This window comes from Somniosus microcephalus, chromosome 11, assembly GCF_052327205.1.
Source record: "Somniosus microcephalus isolate GS21.2 chromosome 11, FLI_Smic_1.0, whole genome shotgun sequence".
NCBI classification, from domain to species: domain Eukaryota; kingdom Metazoa; phylum Chordata; class Chondrichthyes; order Squaliformes; family Somniosidae; genus Somniosus; species Somniosus microcephalus.
Window position 1 is genome coordinate 177,702,842 of NC_140997.1, and position 16,668 is coordinate 177,719,509.

At 41.8% G+C, this 16,668-nt stretch overlaps 1 protein-coding gene across 8 annotated transcripts in view; it reads left to right on the forward strand.

Moving 5' to 3' along the window:
- Positions 1 to 2,451: 2,451 nt before the first annotated feature.
- The window catches only part of uba3 (ubiquitin-like modifier activating enzyme 3), a 37,482-nt gene continuing 23,265 nt past the window's right edge, over positions 2,452 to 16,668 (forward strand). The window contains exons 1-7 of one of the 8 annotated variants that reach the window (XM_086001460.1): positions 2,452 to 2,561; positions 2,672 to 2,710; positions 4,002 to 4,122; positions 9,566 to 9,661; positions 12,477 to 12,559; positions 13,141 to 13,221; positions 16,623 to 16,666. In XM_086001460.1, the coding sequence (XP_085857586.1) occupies positions 2,542 to 2,561; positions 2,672 to 2,710; positions 4,002 to 4,122; positions 9,566 to 9,661; positions 12,477 to 12,559; positions 13,141 to 13,221; positions 16,623 to 16,666 (484 nt within the window). In that variant the 5' untranslated portion in view covers positions 2,452 to 2,541. Of the gene's footprint in view, positions 2,633 to 2,671; positions 2,963 to 4,001; positions 4,123 to 9,565; positions 9,662 to 12,476; positions 12,560 to 13,140; positions 13,222 to 16,622; positions 16,667 to 16,668 lie in introns of all 8 variants that reach the window. The other 7 variants (XM_086001463.1, XM_086001462.1, XM_086001467.1 and 4 more) reach the window with 7 other exon arrangements.

Consider the following 16,668-nt stretch of genomic DNA (forward strand, 5'->3'; position numbering starts at 1 on the left):
AACTGTGTGTTTACTTGTTTTCTAGCTATCTCAATTGGTTGCATATTTAATCTTATGGTTCCTGTTTTCCAAGCTTAACATAAAACTATTTGTCTAGCAGATGTTTCTTTTCTTGATGTCATGTTTCAAAGGCACATGCCTCTTTTAATGTTTGTATTTCTGTTTTATCGTGTTAGTTTTTCACACTTTAAACTGTGTCTCTCATTGTGTTCGTTGCAAACCATAGACCTTTCGGAACCACCAATGGTTTGCTTCAATCTTTCATTGTTTTAGAATATTTAACGAATTCCCATTTCAAAGCTTGTTTGCAACTTTGTTATCAACTGATCTTTTCTCAGAAGCCTTTATTTCTGTTTACAGCCTGTCTGCTGAGACTTGTGTCTTTTAAACCCAGTATGTCTTTTATTAATAATATTAGAAATCTGTTCATGGTATCGTGTATTTCTCTGAATCATGGCTATTCCTTCACATCCCAGGGGTCAGTATTAGGACCTTTGCTTTACTTGTTATATATAAATGACCTGGACTTGGGTGTAAGGAGTTTCAAAGTTTGTGGATGATACAAAACTTGGCAATGTTGTAAATAGTGAGCATGATGGTAGCAGACTTAAGGAGGACATAGACAGACTGGTGAAATTGGCAATCACATGGCAGATTCAATTTAATGCGGATAAGTGTGAAGTGATGCACTTGTGAGAAACAACATGGAGAGGCAGTATAGTCTAAATGGTACTATTTTGAGAGGGTTGCATGAACAGAGGGACCTGGTGGTGCATATTCACAAATCTTTGAAGGTGGCAGGGCAAGTTGATAAGGCAGTTCAGAAAGCGTATGGGATACTTGGCTTTGTAAATAGAGGCAATAAATACAAAAACAAGGAAGTCATGCTAAACCATTACAAATCACTGGTTAGGCCTCAGCTAGAGTATTGTGTACAATTCTGGGCACCACTCTTTAGGAAGGATGTCAAGGCCCTGGACAGGGCACCCCATCCACCACCTTAAACATTCACTCCCTCCACCAGCGGCACACCATGGCTGCAGTGTGTACCATCTACAAGATGCACTGCAGCAACTCGCCAAGGCTTCTTCGACAGCACCTCGCAAACCCGCGACCTCTACTACCTGGAAGGACAAGGGCAGCAAGCGCATGGGAACACCATCATCTTCAAGTTCCCCTCCAAGTCAAACACCATCCTGACTTGGAAATATATTGCCATTCCTTCACCATTGCTGGGTCAGAATCCTGGAACTCCCTCCCTAACAGCACTGTGGGAGTACCTTCACCACAAGGATTGCAGTGGTTGAAGAAGGCGGCTCACCACCACCTTCTCAAGGGCAATTAGGGATGGGCAATAAATGCTGGCCTTGCCAATGACGCCCACCTCCGAGGAATGAGTAAAAAAAGTGACAACAGTAAGATATCAAGGATGAGGGAGTTCAGTTATGTGGAGAGATTGTAGAAGCTGGGATTGTTCTCCTTAGAGCAGAGAAGGTGCATCGTGTTTGATGCCTTCTGTTACCGGGGGGCACCGAAGGGTATAGACCGTCTTGTAGACATCAATAATAATATCCTGATTTAGTTGGGAATTTGCTTTTGGTGGCACTTGATGCTTATTTTGGCACTGTTTTAAATTTGATTTGACCATCCCATATTAGTGGTGCCCAAAAAGGGGCACTTGTGATGATTTTTGTTTGCTGACTCTTCTTGCTGGCAATTGCCTATTTAAAGTTCAGCATGTGCCCCCTTTTTAAAGGGGCACAATCAATAAAGACCATATCTTATCAAAAACAAATTAAAAGGAAACTTAACAAATTTAATTAAAATTCTATTTCCGGAGGTGATGATGCACTCCAGTCCCTCCGGTGCCCACCAGCCGCGGAAGGCCTTGAGCGTGCTGGTGGACACCGCATGCTCCATCTCCAGAGACACCCGGGCGCGAGCGTGGCCGCGGAAGAGAGGCAGGCAGTCGGGCCGAACGATCCCCTTGACCTCCCGCTGCCTGGACCTGTTGATGGCCACCTGGGCCAGGGATTTTTTTTTTTTTTTCTTTACTAATAAAACTTTAAATAATCCTTAGTAAATCAAATTAAAATTCGGTTATCCAATCCAATTATGCACTCCAGTCCCCGCGGCGCCCACCGGTCACGGAAGTGCTCGAGCGCGCCGGCGGACACCGCGTGCTCCATCTCCAGGGCCACCCGGGCGCGAACATGGCCGCGGAAGAGAGGGAGGCAATCTGGCTGGACGACCCCCTCGACCTCCCGCTGCCTGGACCTGCTGATGGCCACCTGGGCCAGGGATTTTTCGTTTGCTGGACCTGGGGCAACCCAGTGCCACCCTTATTGGTCCATCCAGAAAGGTTCACGCTACGTTCCAACGAGCTGTGAACGTGTGACGTCATGTAAAAGCGCTCTTTCACCTCCCAGGCGCTGGCCGCGCGGCATTGTGGGATGATCTGATTGGTTGGACGGATGGAGCATCTCAGCTTCCCACCCGGTGGCCGTGGTGGGTTGTGGGAGGAGATGGGAGAAGGAAAATATGGCGGATGTAGCGGAGCCGTGAGTATCTCTGCGTGAGCTCCGGCCGCTCAGGCCTCTTTCACAATGACTTCTGCTCGTTCTTCGCTTGGGTGAGCACGTCTGAACCTTCTTTTATTCTCTCTTTTTAGGGAGAAGAAAAGAAGGAAAGTAGAAGAGCACACTGACAAGTTAGTGTTGAATGAATGTAGCGGCCCTGGTTTGTGCTTGTGCGAGGTCTCAGGGGGTTTGCTGTGAGTTGCAGCTCCGAGCAGCGGGATCAGTCCGGCCTCAACCTGCATCCTTATTCGTCCTGAACTCAGGAGTTAACTGCTTGGAGGAATAGAAATAGATTAAAACAGAGGAAATCTGGGTAACTGATGGGGCTGCCAAATGCACTTTCATGCAGGATGTATTTTTGCAATAAAAGTTAAAACATTGAAGTGAGTTATTAACCATTCCTGCGTTTATTTATTGGCTTAAATTGAATATCACGGCAAACCAATTGTCAACATAAATTCCCAATTAGGTTTGTACTATTTCTGCAGGAGCAGTTATTGTTCACATTTAACTGGGACAAACTGGCTTTCAAAAATTTTGCAATAACTGTCTAAAATTGCTTTGCCTTTAAATTTATAGCTGTATTTAATTTTTTTAAATAGTTTGTGTGGGCTGCTTTACGTACCAGATAATGTCCTCTTCTATAATATGCAAGAGCTGTAATTCTCCCTCCAACAATTAAAAAAAAAATAATGTCCCATGTGCTGTTCCTGAAATGGGACAGTCGGACACTTCACAGATCCCTGCAAATGATACTGTGAAAATGGTTCAGTGTAATAATCCCATGTGTTTTCTTCTCTGTGGGAATGTGCCTAGCTTTGATTTAGTATGTCATCCAAAGGCATAGAGATCATCAGGACCTTACTTTGTCCTGCTACTCCTTTTTATGCTGTGTTTGACCCTCCACTGTATTGCTTGGTTTTACTGATATAAAGCTACTGTACTATATACATGGTTACGTTCAGCAGATATTTTTCTAATTTCCTTTCTTCCCCAGCCTGTTCTGCAGCACATAAGGACTAGCCTTGGTTGGGAGGTTGGATAGGGGGAATTTCAAAATTCAGTACAAAATTGACACTTTTTAGCTGGTGTCAGTGTTGCTTGTGAATTTTAATGATCATTTCAAGAAAGGATTCTTGTGACAGTTTTTGTTTCAGTCTGAGATGATTTTGTTGAGATTGGTGAAAATTCCCTGTCTGGGAGATGCTTCAATTGTATATAATTTGAAACTGAGCTTTAAACTCTGGTCTTCTAATTCAAAATTCCAGAAATAGCTATTGGTGTCATTCAGTCTGTGTACCTCCTTAACTATTGCTGTTGAAAATACTTAAGCTGACTAGTTATTTTCATTAATGTTTCTAATATAATTATGCTGTGTTGTGAAAACTGAATTTCTAGTTGAGTTTATTGTGTTCTGTGCAGAATGGCTGTTGATGTTGGGTATGGGGACACCGGAGACTGGGAAGGTCGCTGGAATCACGTGAGGAAGTTCCTGGAGCGTTCAGGACCATTCACACACCCTGATTTTGAACCAAGTACTGAAGTGAGAAAAATTAAGTTATACGTTAAAGTTTGTTCGTGCTGGGTTGCAGCTATGAATCTTTTTTGTTTTGCTACATGTTCTTGCTGCCGTGTCACAACGGGAACTAACAATATCAGATGCTTGTGACTCATGCAATAGCTGGTTAAATGTGGAAAATTTCCTCTGACCTAAAACTTCAAGCTTATGTAACTGAAACCCTGTCAATTTTGCTGTTTTTGTTTATTGATTTGGTCTAAATTCTGGTGTGGGCTTTATCATATCTCCTGAAGTTGTTTGCATCTTCAATTAACTATGCTTCCCTATTTTTGTGGTTGGCTGTAAAAGAGGTGGCAAGTCCAATTCGGTCAGTTTCCTGCCAGTGGGTTAGATTTAAATTACCCTCTTTCTGTCTGCACTCACTTATTGTCTACAAAATCTTACTTTCTGTTATGTTTTAGTCTGTTTTATATCAACTTATAATCAAGTGGTTAGAATGTTGAACTTGCTGCCACATGGAGATAGCATAGATGCATTTAAGGGGTAGCTAGATAAACAATGTGGGAGAAAGGAATAGAAGGGTATGTTGATAGGGTGAGATGAAGTAGGGTGGGAGGAGGTTCAGGTGGAGCATAAACACCAGCATAGACCTGTTTGGCAAAATGGCTGTATATATAAATACTATAAAACTGTCCATGTAAACTTGTCTAGCTGCAATTGCAGCTTCTCGCCAGTAGCTGTATTGTAGTGCCTCAGTTTTGCGTCTCCCAGCTTCTCCGCCTCTAATGCAGAGAAATTTGTTGGCTCCAACCAACTCTACTTCTTTGTGGCTTCCCAAATTGTCATATGTTTTGCTATTTAATTATAAATATAATAACTGAAATATTGAATAAAAAAGTAGGGATGGAATGTATGACTTTAAAATGGGCACTAAATTACATCTGCTTGCTCTGGTCCAATTATCCACCAGCCTTTAATAACTTGAAGACAATACTTGGTCTTGACCTCCAGTGCGCAATGCTGTGGAAGAATGATATATATTTGGGTATTGACCCTTTGTGTATACCACTTTACAGGAAACTTCGCGATATCCGGCACCGACGGGACTGAGCTGGTGCCGTTAGATCAAAACTTCCGGATAGTCCAGCGCTAATGTTGAAGGATACGGAGGTTTTCATCTCTGTATCTGACGACAAACACTGTTGCTTAGCAACAGCTTGTAAACACTCGGCCCGTACCTTGGAAGTGTCTCTGAAGCTGTTGCTAAGCTACAGAGACGCTTTCCACAGCCTGACTTTTATTTAAAAAAATGCTAGGGAAGAAAAAAAACCTAACAAAACGGCTGCTGATTTCTGCCGTTAGATCGAGGTTTCCGGACATACAACCTCCGGATAAACCAAAGTTTCCTGTATATGCCTCCAATCCAAAACATTCTGTAACCACAACTTTCCATTTTTTGTTCTGTAACCAACTTCCTAATCATGCTACCGCATTCCATTGTGCCTTAATTTTCTTAATCCGTCGACTACATGGCACATTCTCATAAGCCTTTTGAAAATCAGTATACACCATATTACATTTCCTTTATCAATAAACTTTGAAGACTTTGTCACAGCTGCTTGTAATTGGCTGTTGGGAGGTGCACTCGAGTCATACAGATTCACTTGCCCTCTTAAGTTTCCATCATTATGGGGAAGTAACTCTGTACTGTACACCCCTTACTGGCAATTAACCACCATCAGTAACTAAAATACCAAGAGCATGTAACTTAGTCCCTGATTTATGCATTGCTCTTTTGCGTATGGGATTTGGCTTTGGATCCGATGCAGATTGATGGGGTGAAAGTCTCTTCTGTTGGCTGTTCAAAATGAAATCAATTGGGGCAAGCTTAACCTAGTTCTAGAGGACATGGGTTCACAACGTGAAGATGTGCCCACACTGGCATTTGGCCTTGTATTTACTTTGGCACAAGAAATATTGGTAATGGAAATGTTATCCCTGGTGCAGTATTGAGTATCCTACCAAAATTAGTGTTAACGGCGCACTAACCAAGCATCTAATCTGTATTTTACATAACCGGATTTCGGACAAGAATGCTAAAATTGGGAAAGTGCTCTGTTCTGGTAGAGAAAAGCCATTCCGACTTGGAGTCAAATGTAGCACATTTCATTCAAATTATCCAAATTAAAGGTTAGCAGTTATTTTCAGGAGTTCAGTTTATGTAGTGTACCAGTTGTGAAAACTTGTATGGTCTCTCTTTTCCTATCTACTGGTCCATCTTTATATACAAAATCCAACACATAATCCAGAAAAGTAATCTCATTTGCTGTAAACTGTTGTTCATCACTTGTATGTCATAGTGATCATAGTTATACAGCACAGAAAAAGGCCTTTCGGCCCATCGTGTCTGCGCCGGCCATCAAGCCCTGTCTATTCTAAACCCATTTTCCAGCACTTGGTCCGTAGCCTTGTATGCTATGGCGTTTCAAGTGCTCATCTAAATGCTTCTTGAATGTTGTGGGTTCCTGCCTCTACCACCCTTTCAGGCAGTGAGTTCCAGATTCCAACCACCCTCTGGGTGAAAAAGTTTTTCCTCAAATCCCCTCTAAACCTCCTGCCCCTTTCCTTGAAACTATGCCCCCTGGTTATTGACCCCTCTACTAAGGGGAAAAGTTCCTCTCTACCTACCCTATCTATGCCCCTCATAATTTTGTACACCTCCATCAGGTACCCCCCTCAGCCTTCTCTGCTCTAAGGAAAACAACCCCAGCCTGTCCAGTCTCCATAGCTGAAACGCTCCAGCCCAGGTAACATCCTGATGAATCTCCTCGGCACCCTCTCCAATGCAATCACATCCTTCCTATAGTGTGGCGACCAGAATTGCACACAGCATTCCAGCTGTGGCCTAACTAGCGTTTTGTACAGCTCCATCATAAACTCCCTGCTCTTGTATTCTATGCCTTCTTAACCACCTTATCTACCTGTCCTGCTGCCTTCAGGGATCTATGTACATGCACACCAAGGTCCCTCTGATCCTCTGTCCTTCCTAGGATCCTACCATTCATTGTGTATTCCCTTGCCTTGTTAGTCCTCCCAAAATGCATCATCTCACACTTTTCAGGGTTAAATTCCATTCTGCCACTGTTCTGCCCATCTGACCAACCCGTCTATATCGTCCTGTAGCCTGAAGCTTCCCTCCTTGCTATTTACCACTCCACCAATTATCATGTCATCTGCGAACTTACTGATCATGCCTCCTACATTCATATCTAAATCATTAATGTACACTACAAACAGCAAGGGACCCAGCACTGATCCCTGCGGTACAGCACTGGACACAGGCTTCCAGTCACAAAAACAACCTTCGACCATCACTCTCTGCCTCCTGCCACTAAGTCGATTTTGGATCCGGTGTGCCAAATTGCCCTGGATCCCATGGGCTCTTACCTTCTTGACCAGTCTCCCATGCGGGACTTTGTCAAAAGCCTTACTGAAGTCCATGTAGACTACATCAACTGCACTTCCCTTATCCACACACCTAGTCATCCCCTCAAAATTCAATCAAATTGGTTAGACATGATCTCTCTGACAAAGCCATGCTGACTATCCTTGATTAATTCTTGCCTCTCCAAGTGGAGACTAATTCTGTCCCTCAGAATCTTTTCCAATAATTTCCCTACCACTGATGTTAGGCTCACTGGCCTGTAATTCCCTGGTTTATCCCTACTACCCTTCTTGAATAATGGTACTACGTTAGCTGTCCTCCAGTCCTCTCTCACCTCCTCTGGCCAGAGAGGTTCTGAAAATTTGTGTCAGAGCCCCTGCAATCTCCTCCCTTGCCTCACACAGCCTGGGATACATCTCGTCTGGGCCTGGGGATTTACCCACTTTTAAGCCCGCTAAAGCCACTAGTACCTCCTCCCTCTCAATGCTAATTTGTTCAAGTATATCACAATCCCCCTGCCTGATTTCTATGCCTACATTGTCCTTCTCCGTAGTGAACACAGATGCAAAATATTCATTTAAAACCTCACCTACATCTTCCGGCTCTACACACACATTGCCACTTTGGTCCCTAATGGGTCCTACTCTTTCCCTGGTTATCCTCTTGCCCTTAATATACTTATAGAACACCTTGGGATTTTCCTTTATTTTGCCCGCCAGTGTTTTTTCATGCCCCCTCTTTGCTCTCCTATTTTCTTTTTTAAGTAACCCTCTGCACTTTCTATACTCCTCTGGGGCTTCCACTGTTTTTAGTCCTTTGTATCTGCCAAAAGCCTCCCTTTTTTTCCTAATCCATTCTTGTATATCCCTTGACATCCAGGATTCCGTGGACTTGTTGGTCCCACCCTTGACCTTTACGGGAACATGTTGGTGCTGTACACTCTCTTTCCTTTCTGAAAGACTCCCATTGCTCTGATGTGCATTTTCCTACAAGTAGCTGATCCCAGTCCACTTTGGCCAGATCCTGCCTTATCATATTAAAATCTTCCTTCCCCCAATTTAGAACCTTTATTTCCGGTCCATCTTTGTCCTTTTGCATGACTACCGTAAATCTCACCGAAGTATGGTCACTGTCACCAAAATGCTCTCCTACTGACACGTTTGCCACTTGCCCGGCTACATTCCCTAGAATTAGGTCCAGTACCGCCCCCTCTCTTGCAGAACTTTCTACATGCTGGCTCAAAAAGCTCTCCTGGATGCACTTTAAGAATTCTGCACCCTCTAAGCCTTTCACACTCTGACTATCCCAGTTAATATTGGGCAAGTTGAAATCCCCTACTATTAGCCTATTATTTCTACACTTCTGAGATTTGCCTACATATCTGTTCTTCTAGCTCCCCCTGACTGTTTGGGGGCCTATAGTACACGCCCAGCAAAGTGCTTGCCCCCTTTTTGTTTTTAAGTTCTACCCATATGGCCTCATTAGAGGAACCTGCTAAGATACCATCCCTCCTTACAGCAGTAATTGACTCCTTGATTAATATTGCGACAATTTTACACCCCCTCTGTCTCGCCTGAAGATTCTATACCCTGGAATATTGAGCTGCCAGTCCTGCCCCTCCCTCAACCATGTCCCTATGATAGCACAATATCATACTCCCATGTGTTCATCAACACCTTCAATTCATCTGTCTTAATCGTAAGACTCCTTGCATTAAAATAAATGCCATCCAGCCTTGCCATACTCACTTGTGCCGTTACATATTTGCTCTGCCTTCAGACTGACTTGTTTTTTCCTCCTATATTTGGATATGTGTGTGCAATGGAGGGCAAAGACTTGGAGAGAGCAGCTGTTCTTTAAAAGATTATGTATATTTTGAAAGTCAGTCCTACCAACCATAGCACATTTTTTTCTGTGAATGCAGAATTAATTTGTATGAGTCAAAACATTTGAAATCTGTTTAAAAGACTTATAATTAATGTTTTTTTATGTTTTCCTTCTGTGATGTTGACTGAGCTACAGTATTTCCTTTTCCAGTCACTCCAGTTTCTTCTCGAGACCTGCAAAGTTCTAGTCATTGGAGCAGGAGGTTTAGGATGTGAACTCCTTAAAAATCTGGTAATGTATTTATAAAAAAAAAAAAAAAATTATTTTCCTTGATTTATACAAAAAAAAAGATTTGTGATAGGTGGGGCTGCAATTTGTAATCCAGAATAAACCTATCACCAAGAGTCTGACACCTTGTTTTATGGTATAAGGAATCAATTTGTATATATTTGTCTGTATATATCTATATTACATTGATAAAGTTTCTTGCATTCAGCACACATCACACTCCTTACAGTTGCACGTTATTACAAATGCAGAACAATCTTTAAAAAACTAGTCATGGACCTGGAGCCTGAAATAACAAGCACTTTCCAACCAGCAGTTCAATTCTGCCCTTACCTTGTGTCTATTTTAAAGCAATTAGAGTTTGTGGTCTCAAAGGGACGTAGCTCCATTTAGCAGAAGAATTATGCATTCTATGTTGTAATGCTCATGTCCTCATGTGGTAGCATATCCTCTGACTTGCCATGTGGAGTTTATATAAAAGCTTTCTGTCTATCACACAGACATCGCCCTTCAAAGTGTCAATAGCACTGGGGGAAAAAAAAAGAAAGGTGGTCATTTCGTGCTGGCTTTCGCTGACATAGCCAAAAGTTTGCAAACATTTGTCAAACTGGAAACCTCGCTTACAAACAATGATTAGAATTAGGGTTTGTAGCAATTACACGCTGATGTTAAAGGAACAGGCTTGGTTAGCAAGGTGGTGAACTTAACTTAAGGACAGGCAGATTATCTGATTTGCCGAGCACTTGCTTCTGCTGTTTCAAAAGTGGAGAAGTAGCTGGATTAGTGCTTGGGAAATCAGATGCTCTGCCTGTCACCATGCTGGCTGGGTCTTTGAATTTTTTACAGCTCATGCTTCAGATCTGCAGCAGTACCTGCTATGCCCTGACCCAGGTGCCAATAATAGAAAGACTTGCATTTATATAGCACCTTTCCCATCCTCTGGACATCCCAAAGCGCTTTACAGCCAATTAAGTACTTTTTGAAGTGGAGTCACTTTTGTAATGTAGGAAAGAGGCAGCCAATTTGTGCACAGCAAGCTCCCACAATCAGCAATATGACCAGATAATTTTTTTTTAGTGATGTTGATTGAGGGATAAATATTGGCCAGAACACCAGGAATGAGTCCCCTGCTCTTCTTCGAAATAGTGCCATGGGATCTTTAATGTCCACCTGAGAAAGCAGACAGGGCCTCGGTTTAATGTCTCATCCAAAAGACGGCACCTCTGACAGTGCAGCACTCCCTCAGCACTGCACTGGAGTGTCAGCCTAGATTTTTGTGTTTATGTCTCTCAGGTGAACCCACAACCTTCTGACTCGAGCAAGAGTGCTACCAACTGAGCCACGACTGACACAGTCCTCTGTTCCCCAAGCATAAGGAGGACCGTATTACTACGCCCTCCCTCTCTTAGCTCACCTTTTGACTTTTGGGTCATGCTGCACTCTTTTTGATCCAGCTTTAGTTCTCCAGCCTTGCCCAGCACATTCGCTGCGCTGGATTCAAGCTTCAGGTCATCCTCTACTTTGTCCCACTCATGTTTTGAGCATTTTGTTCCAGCCAGTACCCATCCATCCTTGGACCCCATGGTCGCCTTACTCCAGGCTGCAGCCACCCCATGCTGCTGCCCAGTTACACACACCAATGTATTTTGCATGCAAGTGTATTGCAATGATTCCTGAAGACATCAGTTAGTACCTATACTTCAAGGATATTGCAGTGTTGATGGTCAGACCATCAAGTCCAAGGAACGAGCTTGTGCTCTAGATCTGCCACTCCCTTCTAGGGCAGATGTCACACTCTCTTCCTCCTTCCCCAGACCTCGTCCTGGCCTTTGACCAAACTCCTAATTTCTCACACATCACGTAGGACCTCCCAAATGACCTCTTGCTCAGCCCAGGTCCCACTGGCAGCAAGGCACATATTTGCTTTTGTCTTGCAAAATAGTAAAATTTACAAATTTAATAAAACAAGAACTTGTGCTAATGTATACAAAAGATTGCAGAAAAGACCTGGTGACGAGCAGAGATGTACAGAGATAATGAATCTGCAAGCCATACAAGGAGCAAAAAATAAGTAGAAGGCAGAGAGAGACAAAGTTATAATGGGAGAGATCATACCTCAAATGTCTTGGCACTTCACATATTTAATCACTTTGAATTGCAGTTTCTGTTAAGTAGGCAAAAACAGCAGCTATTTTGCACATAGCAAGGTTCCACAAATAGCATTGAGATGAATGGCAAGTTAATGTATGTATACAGTTGGTTGAGGGAAAAATGTTGGCTAGGACAGTTGTAGGAAAGGGTGATTTTTTTTTTTCATTGCCTGTGGAAAAATTCAATGGGATCAGTTACTTTATTGAAATTCCACAACACAATATTTTTTTTAAATAAACCTGAATTCTAGCAGCTATACAACAAAAAATGTTTCTAGACCTTGAATGAAGTGATGTATTAAAGCGGTGTTTTGCTGAATATATGTGGGGAAAAAGTCAGAGAAATATACATTAAATGTGAAGTATTTATCCCCAAAAGTGTCATACAGTACGTATTTAAACTTGAGTTGGGCCTTGCATTGTGTAATCGTGCTGTGTCAGGCTCCTCAATGCAGATGTATTTCACTGTCCTCTGCAAAGGTCACATCCACCAGAAGCCAGACTGTGGTAGAGTATGAAGCAGTCCTTACTGATTTTTGTAATGCTGTCAGTTATCCAACAGTAAATTCCTGAACAAGTCGGCATTTCAAATCAAACTTTGTATGTACAAAGATCATTCAGCAGCTTTCGTTGTAAGCTACCACTGACCTCATGTATTCTTACTGCAGGCTTTAATGGGCTTCAGGCAAATTGATGTCATTGATATGGATACAATAGATGTTTCTAATCTCAACAGGCAATTTTTATTTAGGTAAGTAATTATATAAGGTTGGATTGTAAATTTTGCTGTTAGATTTGAGTTAAGTCCTGAGCATTGCAGTTTGGATGAAAAATGCTCTTGGGCCACAGTTGTAAATATTTTTAGTTTTTTTTTTAGAGCCAGTATAATTACTAGTACAGATGTACCATTGTCAATTTTATGCAGTGAAATAGTTTTTCTCACACACACACAGTATGCTTTGAGTACTGCATTGTATATTTTAAATGGTTGTTTTATAAATTTAAGCTTTTGTAAATATAATTTAAAATTTAAATGTCCTGCCTAATTTATTTCTAATGCCCCTCGATGGTTAAATGTTTGACATGAAAAGAATTCTATATTCATTTGTTTTCTGCATGGAGTGACTGGCTTGTACTGGGGAGGCCATGATATCCAAAGCTGACTGCTTGAGGAATCTGCATGTGCTAAGCTTTTAATGGAATTTTTAAGTTGGCTTTTTGCCTCAGTCAGGAACTCACAATGTAGTTCAATTAGTGGATGTTCAATGGTTTTCTGTTGTTACAAAAACGTTGCCATAAATGTTCTTATTAACCGATTTATTTTTTTAACAGACCAAAAGATGTAGGAAGGCCAAAAGCCGAAGTAGCTGCTGAGTTCATTAACAATCGAATTCCTGGTTGCAATGTAGTTCCGTATCCTTTGTTTAGAAAATAATTTTATTGTGGCAGTAAGATGAAATTGATCTGAAAATAGGATTGGCCTTTGACAGGATGGCTATAACTAGAACTAAAGCCTTTTTTATGGAATGCTTATCTGTAGAGTTGTGTAATATTTTTTAATTTTATTCCATACTATGGATTTTTTTCTTGCAAAGTAGCGGAGCATTTCTAAAATTTGGTGCAGTTGTTTGTTGCCCAGAGTTCTCCACACTTAACTGCAATGTTACAGGGAGACACTTGAAGCCTGAATTTTAAGCTTGCAATATAATGTGAGCTGCTGTCCGTTTTATGTCGGTGTATCAGTAATTTCTTAAGGTTTTTGTTTTGCTTCTGTTTTTAATCTTTGTTGCAACTGTTTCTATTTGTCCCTTTTCAATCTGTTTCTATACATGTGTGTGCATTCTCTCTCTCTCTCTCTCTCTCTCTCTCTCTCTCTCTCTCTCTCTCTCTCACACTCTTCTAATGTGTGATACGGGTAGATGGTATGTCTGCTTTGGGTGTAGTGCTGTACTTACTGACTAATTAAGATACTGTGTTCTGCCACAGCATTGCAAGTTACAGTCGCAAAGTACAATACAGCACCAGAGCCAAACGTAGAGCAACTACCACACAGCATTTCAGTGCGATTCGAGTACTTTCTTCTCCATGTTTATCCATGGTGCACATAATCATCTACAACAGAGTGTAATGGCCCCTTTGTTCATGGTTAATTTGTCTTTTAACTGCCATAAAACTGCAATTATTTAACACTAGCTGTTCTTTTTGAGACAGAGGAAGTCAAACAAGGGAGAAATGGTGCAAACTTTGTTCAAGATACTTATCAACTTACACACTTCTTATTTGCAAGAACTCCATCCTCTCCACCTTGCCACTGTACCCAAACACTGCAGTTCTTTAAATAAAATCCATAAAGACCGAAGGGCTTTTTGCAGATCAGGAATTTGCAATCCTCCTTCCAGCAATATTGGATCCTTTTAATAAGCCTCATCTACAAAGATTAATCAAAACTAAAGCACTGTATGATTTTATTGTCATTGTGTTCCAACTTAATGGAATAACAGGATATTGCAGCACAAATTCTTTTATCCTGCATTGAAGACTGCTCCTGGATCCCAACAGCAAAAGGCTACTTATATTTGAAAATCATAAGAGGAAACGACAAAATCTAATGTTGTTCAACTACTAAATTCAGTGAACAGAAACTGTGTTTTAAACATATTATTTCTGTCCTGGAAAGAGGGGAACAGTAGATAAGGAGCTGAAGAGGTAGGGCCAGTGACACTGTCCACCCTTGTTTTGTACATGAGGTCCCTTGTATGTGTGTCTATATGGTATGCTCAATCCAGGATCCACTGACTGGCTGAACTGAATTTGTGATGGCACTTATATTGTCTCTATACTGCATCTTTCCTGCTGGTGCCATATTATGGTTTTAATTGCACTGGTGCCAATAGTGCATTTTAATGCTGCCACAGGGAGTAGTATCATCAATAACAAAAGTGCCTCCAAGTAAGCCATTCAAATTTAACTCCGTATTCAAATTCGGTTCAGCTTTTTATTCGTTTCTGGTATTGCCTTTGGACCCCCATGAGCCAACATAGTTGTCGAGTCACCTGTGTACAAATGTTATTTTGGGAAGTCTGCAAAAAGACTGCTTCCTGCAAAAATCTTGCATAAGCCAAACTATGTATTGAAGTCTTTCTAAACCCCTGTGAACTGATTTCACCTCTGTTTTGCTAAGTATTTGTACCATCAGTGGCTTCTTGCATTTGTCTGCTTTTGTATAATTATCGTAAATAAATATGACTTGGTTTTAGCGTTAAAGTAATGGACTGACTGGTGTTTCCTGCTTTTTGAATAGATAGTGTAGTGGGCATCCCTCATGACCTGTGATGTATTGTATAGCCATGGCACAGTGGTAGCACTCTCGCCTCTGAGTCAACCGGTTATGGGTTCAAGTCCTAATCCAGAGACTAGAGCACAAAATCTAGGCTAACACTCCAGTGCAGTACTGAGGGAGTGCTGCACTGTTGGAGATGCCCTATTTCAGATGAGACATTAAACTAAGGCCTCATTTGTTGCCTTGGGTGGACGTGCAAGATCCCATGGCACTAGAAGAGTAAGGGAGTTCTCGCCAGAGTCCTGGCCAATATTTATCCCTTAACCAATATCACTAAAACAGATTATCTGGTCATTTATCCAATTGCTGTCTGGGACTTTGCTGTGTTTAAATTGGCTGCTGCGTTTCCTACATTACGACAGTGACTCCACTTCAAAAGTACTTAATTGGCTGTAAAGCGCTTTGGGATGTCCTGAGGTTGTGAAATGCGCTATATAAATGCAAGTTCTTTATACTGTATTAAAAAGGATAATTGTTTGACACATGGCACACTGTCTTGCTCATGGCGTGCATAAGTTTCGGTTCGTATGCAGTTGCACCAAGTCTGAATTGTAATAGTGTGTTCTACGATAGAATCATAGAATGGTTACAGCACGGAAGAAGGCCATTCGGCCCGTTGAGCCTGTGCCAACACTCGGCTAGCCCCACTCCCCTGCCCTTTCCCTGTAGCCCTGCAAATTTTTTCCCTTCAGATACTTATCCAACTCCCTTTTGAAAGATAAGATTGAGTCTGCCTCCACCACCCTTTCAGGCAGTGCATTCCAGATTTTAACCACTCGCTGCGTAAAAAAGTTTTTCCTCATGTCACCTTTGGTTCTTTTGCCAATCACCTTAAATCTGTGTCCTCTGGTTCTCGACCCTTCTGCCAATGGGAACAGTTTCTCTCTATCTACTCTGTCCAGGCCACTCATGATTTTGAACACCTCTATCAAATCTCCCCTCAATCTTCTCTGCTCCATGGAGAACAACCCCAGCTTCTCCAGACTATCAATGTAACTGAAATCCCTCATTCCTGGAATCATTCTCGTAAATCTTTTCTGCACCTTCTCTAAGGCCTTCACATCCTTCCTAAAGTGTGGTGCCCAGAATTGGACACAGTACTCCAGTTGGGGCCAAACCAGTGTTTTATACAGGTTCATCATTGCCACACTTTTGTACTCTATACCTCTATTTATGAAGCCCAGGATCCTGTAAGCCATTTTAACTGCTTTCTCAACCTACCCTGCCATCTCCAGGTCTTTCTATTCGTGCACCCCCTTTAGGATTGTACCATTTTAGTTTCTATGTCCTCATTCTTTCTACCAAAATGTAGATTTACTGTTGAGGATTCTTGGCTGAGATGTTCCAGTCCCTGCAGCTGAAACAAGAGTATCATGAAGTTAGGAAGGCAGTCGAGCCAGTGATATAAAGGAGGACAGTAGCTATATAATATGAATTAAAACCAAGTTGAAACAATTCTTAACTTTATTCTCAGACATTTTAAAAAGATACAAGATTTCAATGAATCCTTTTACAGACGT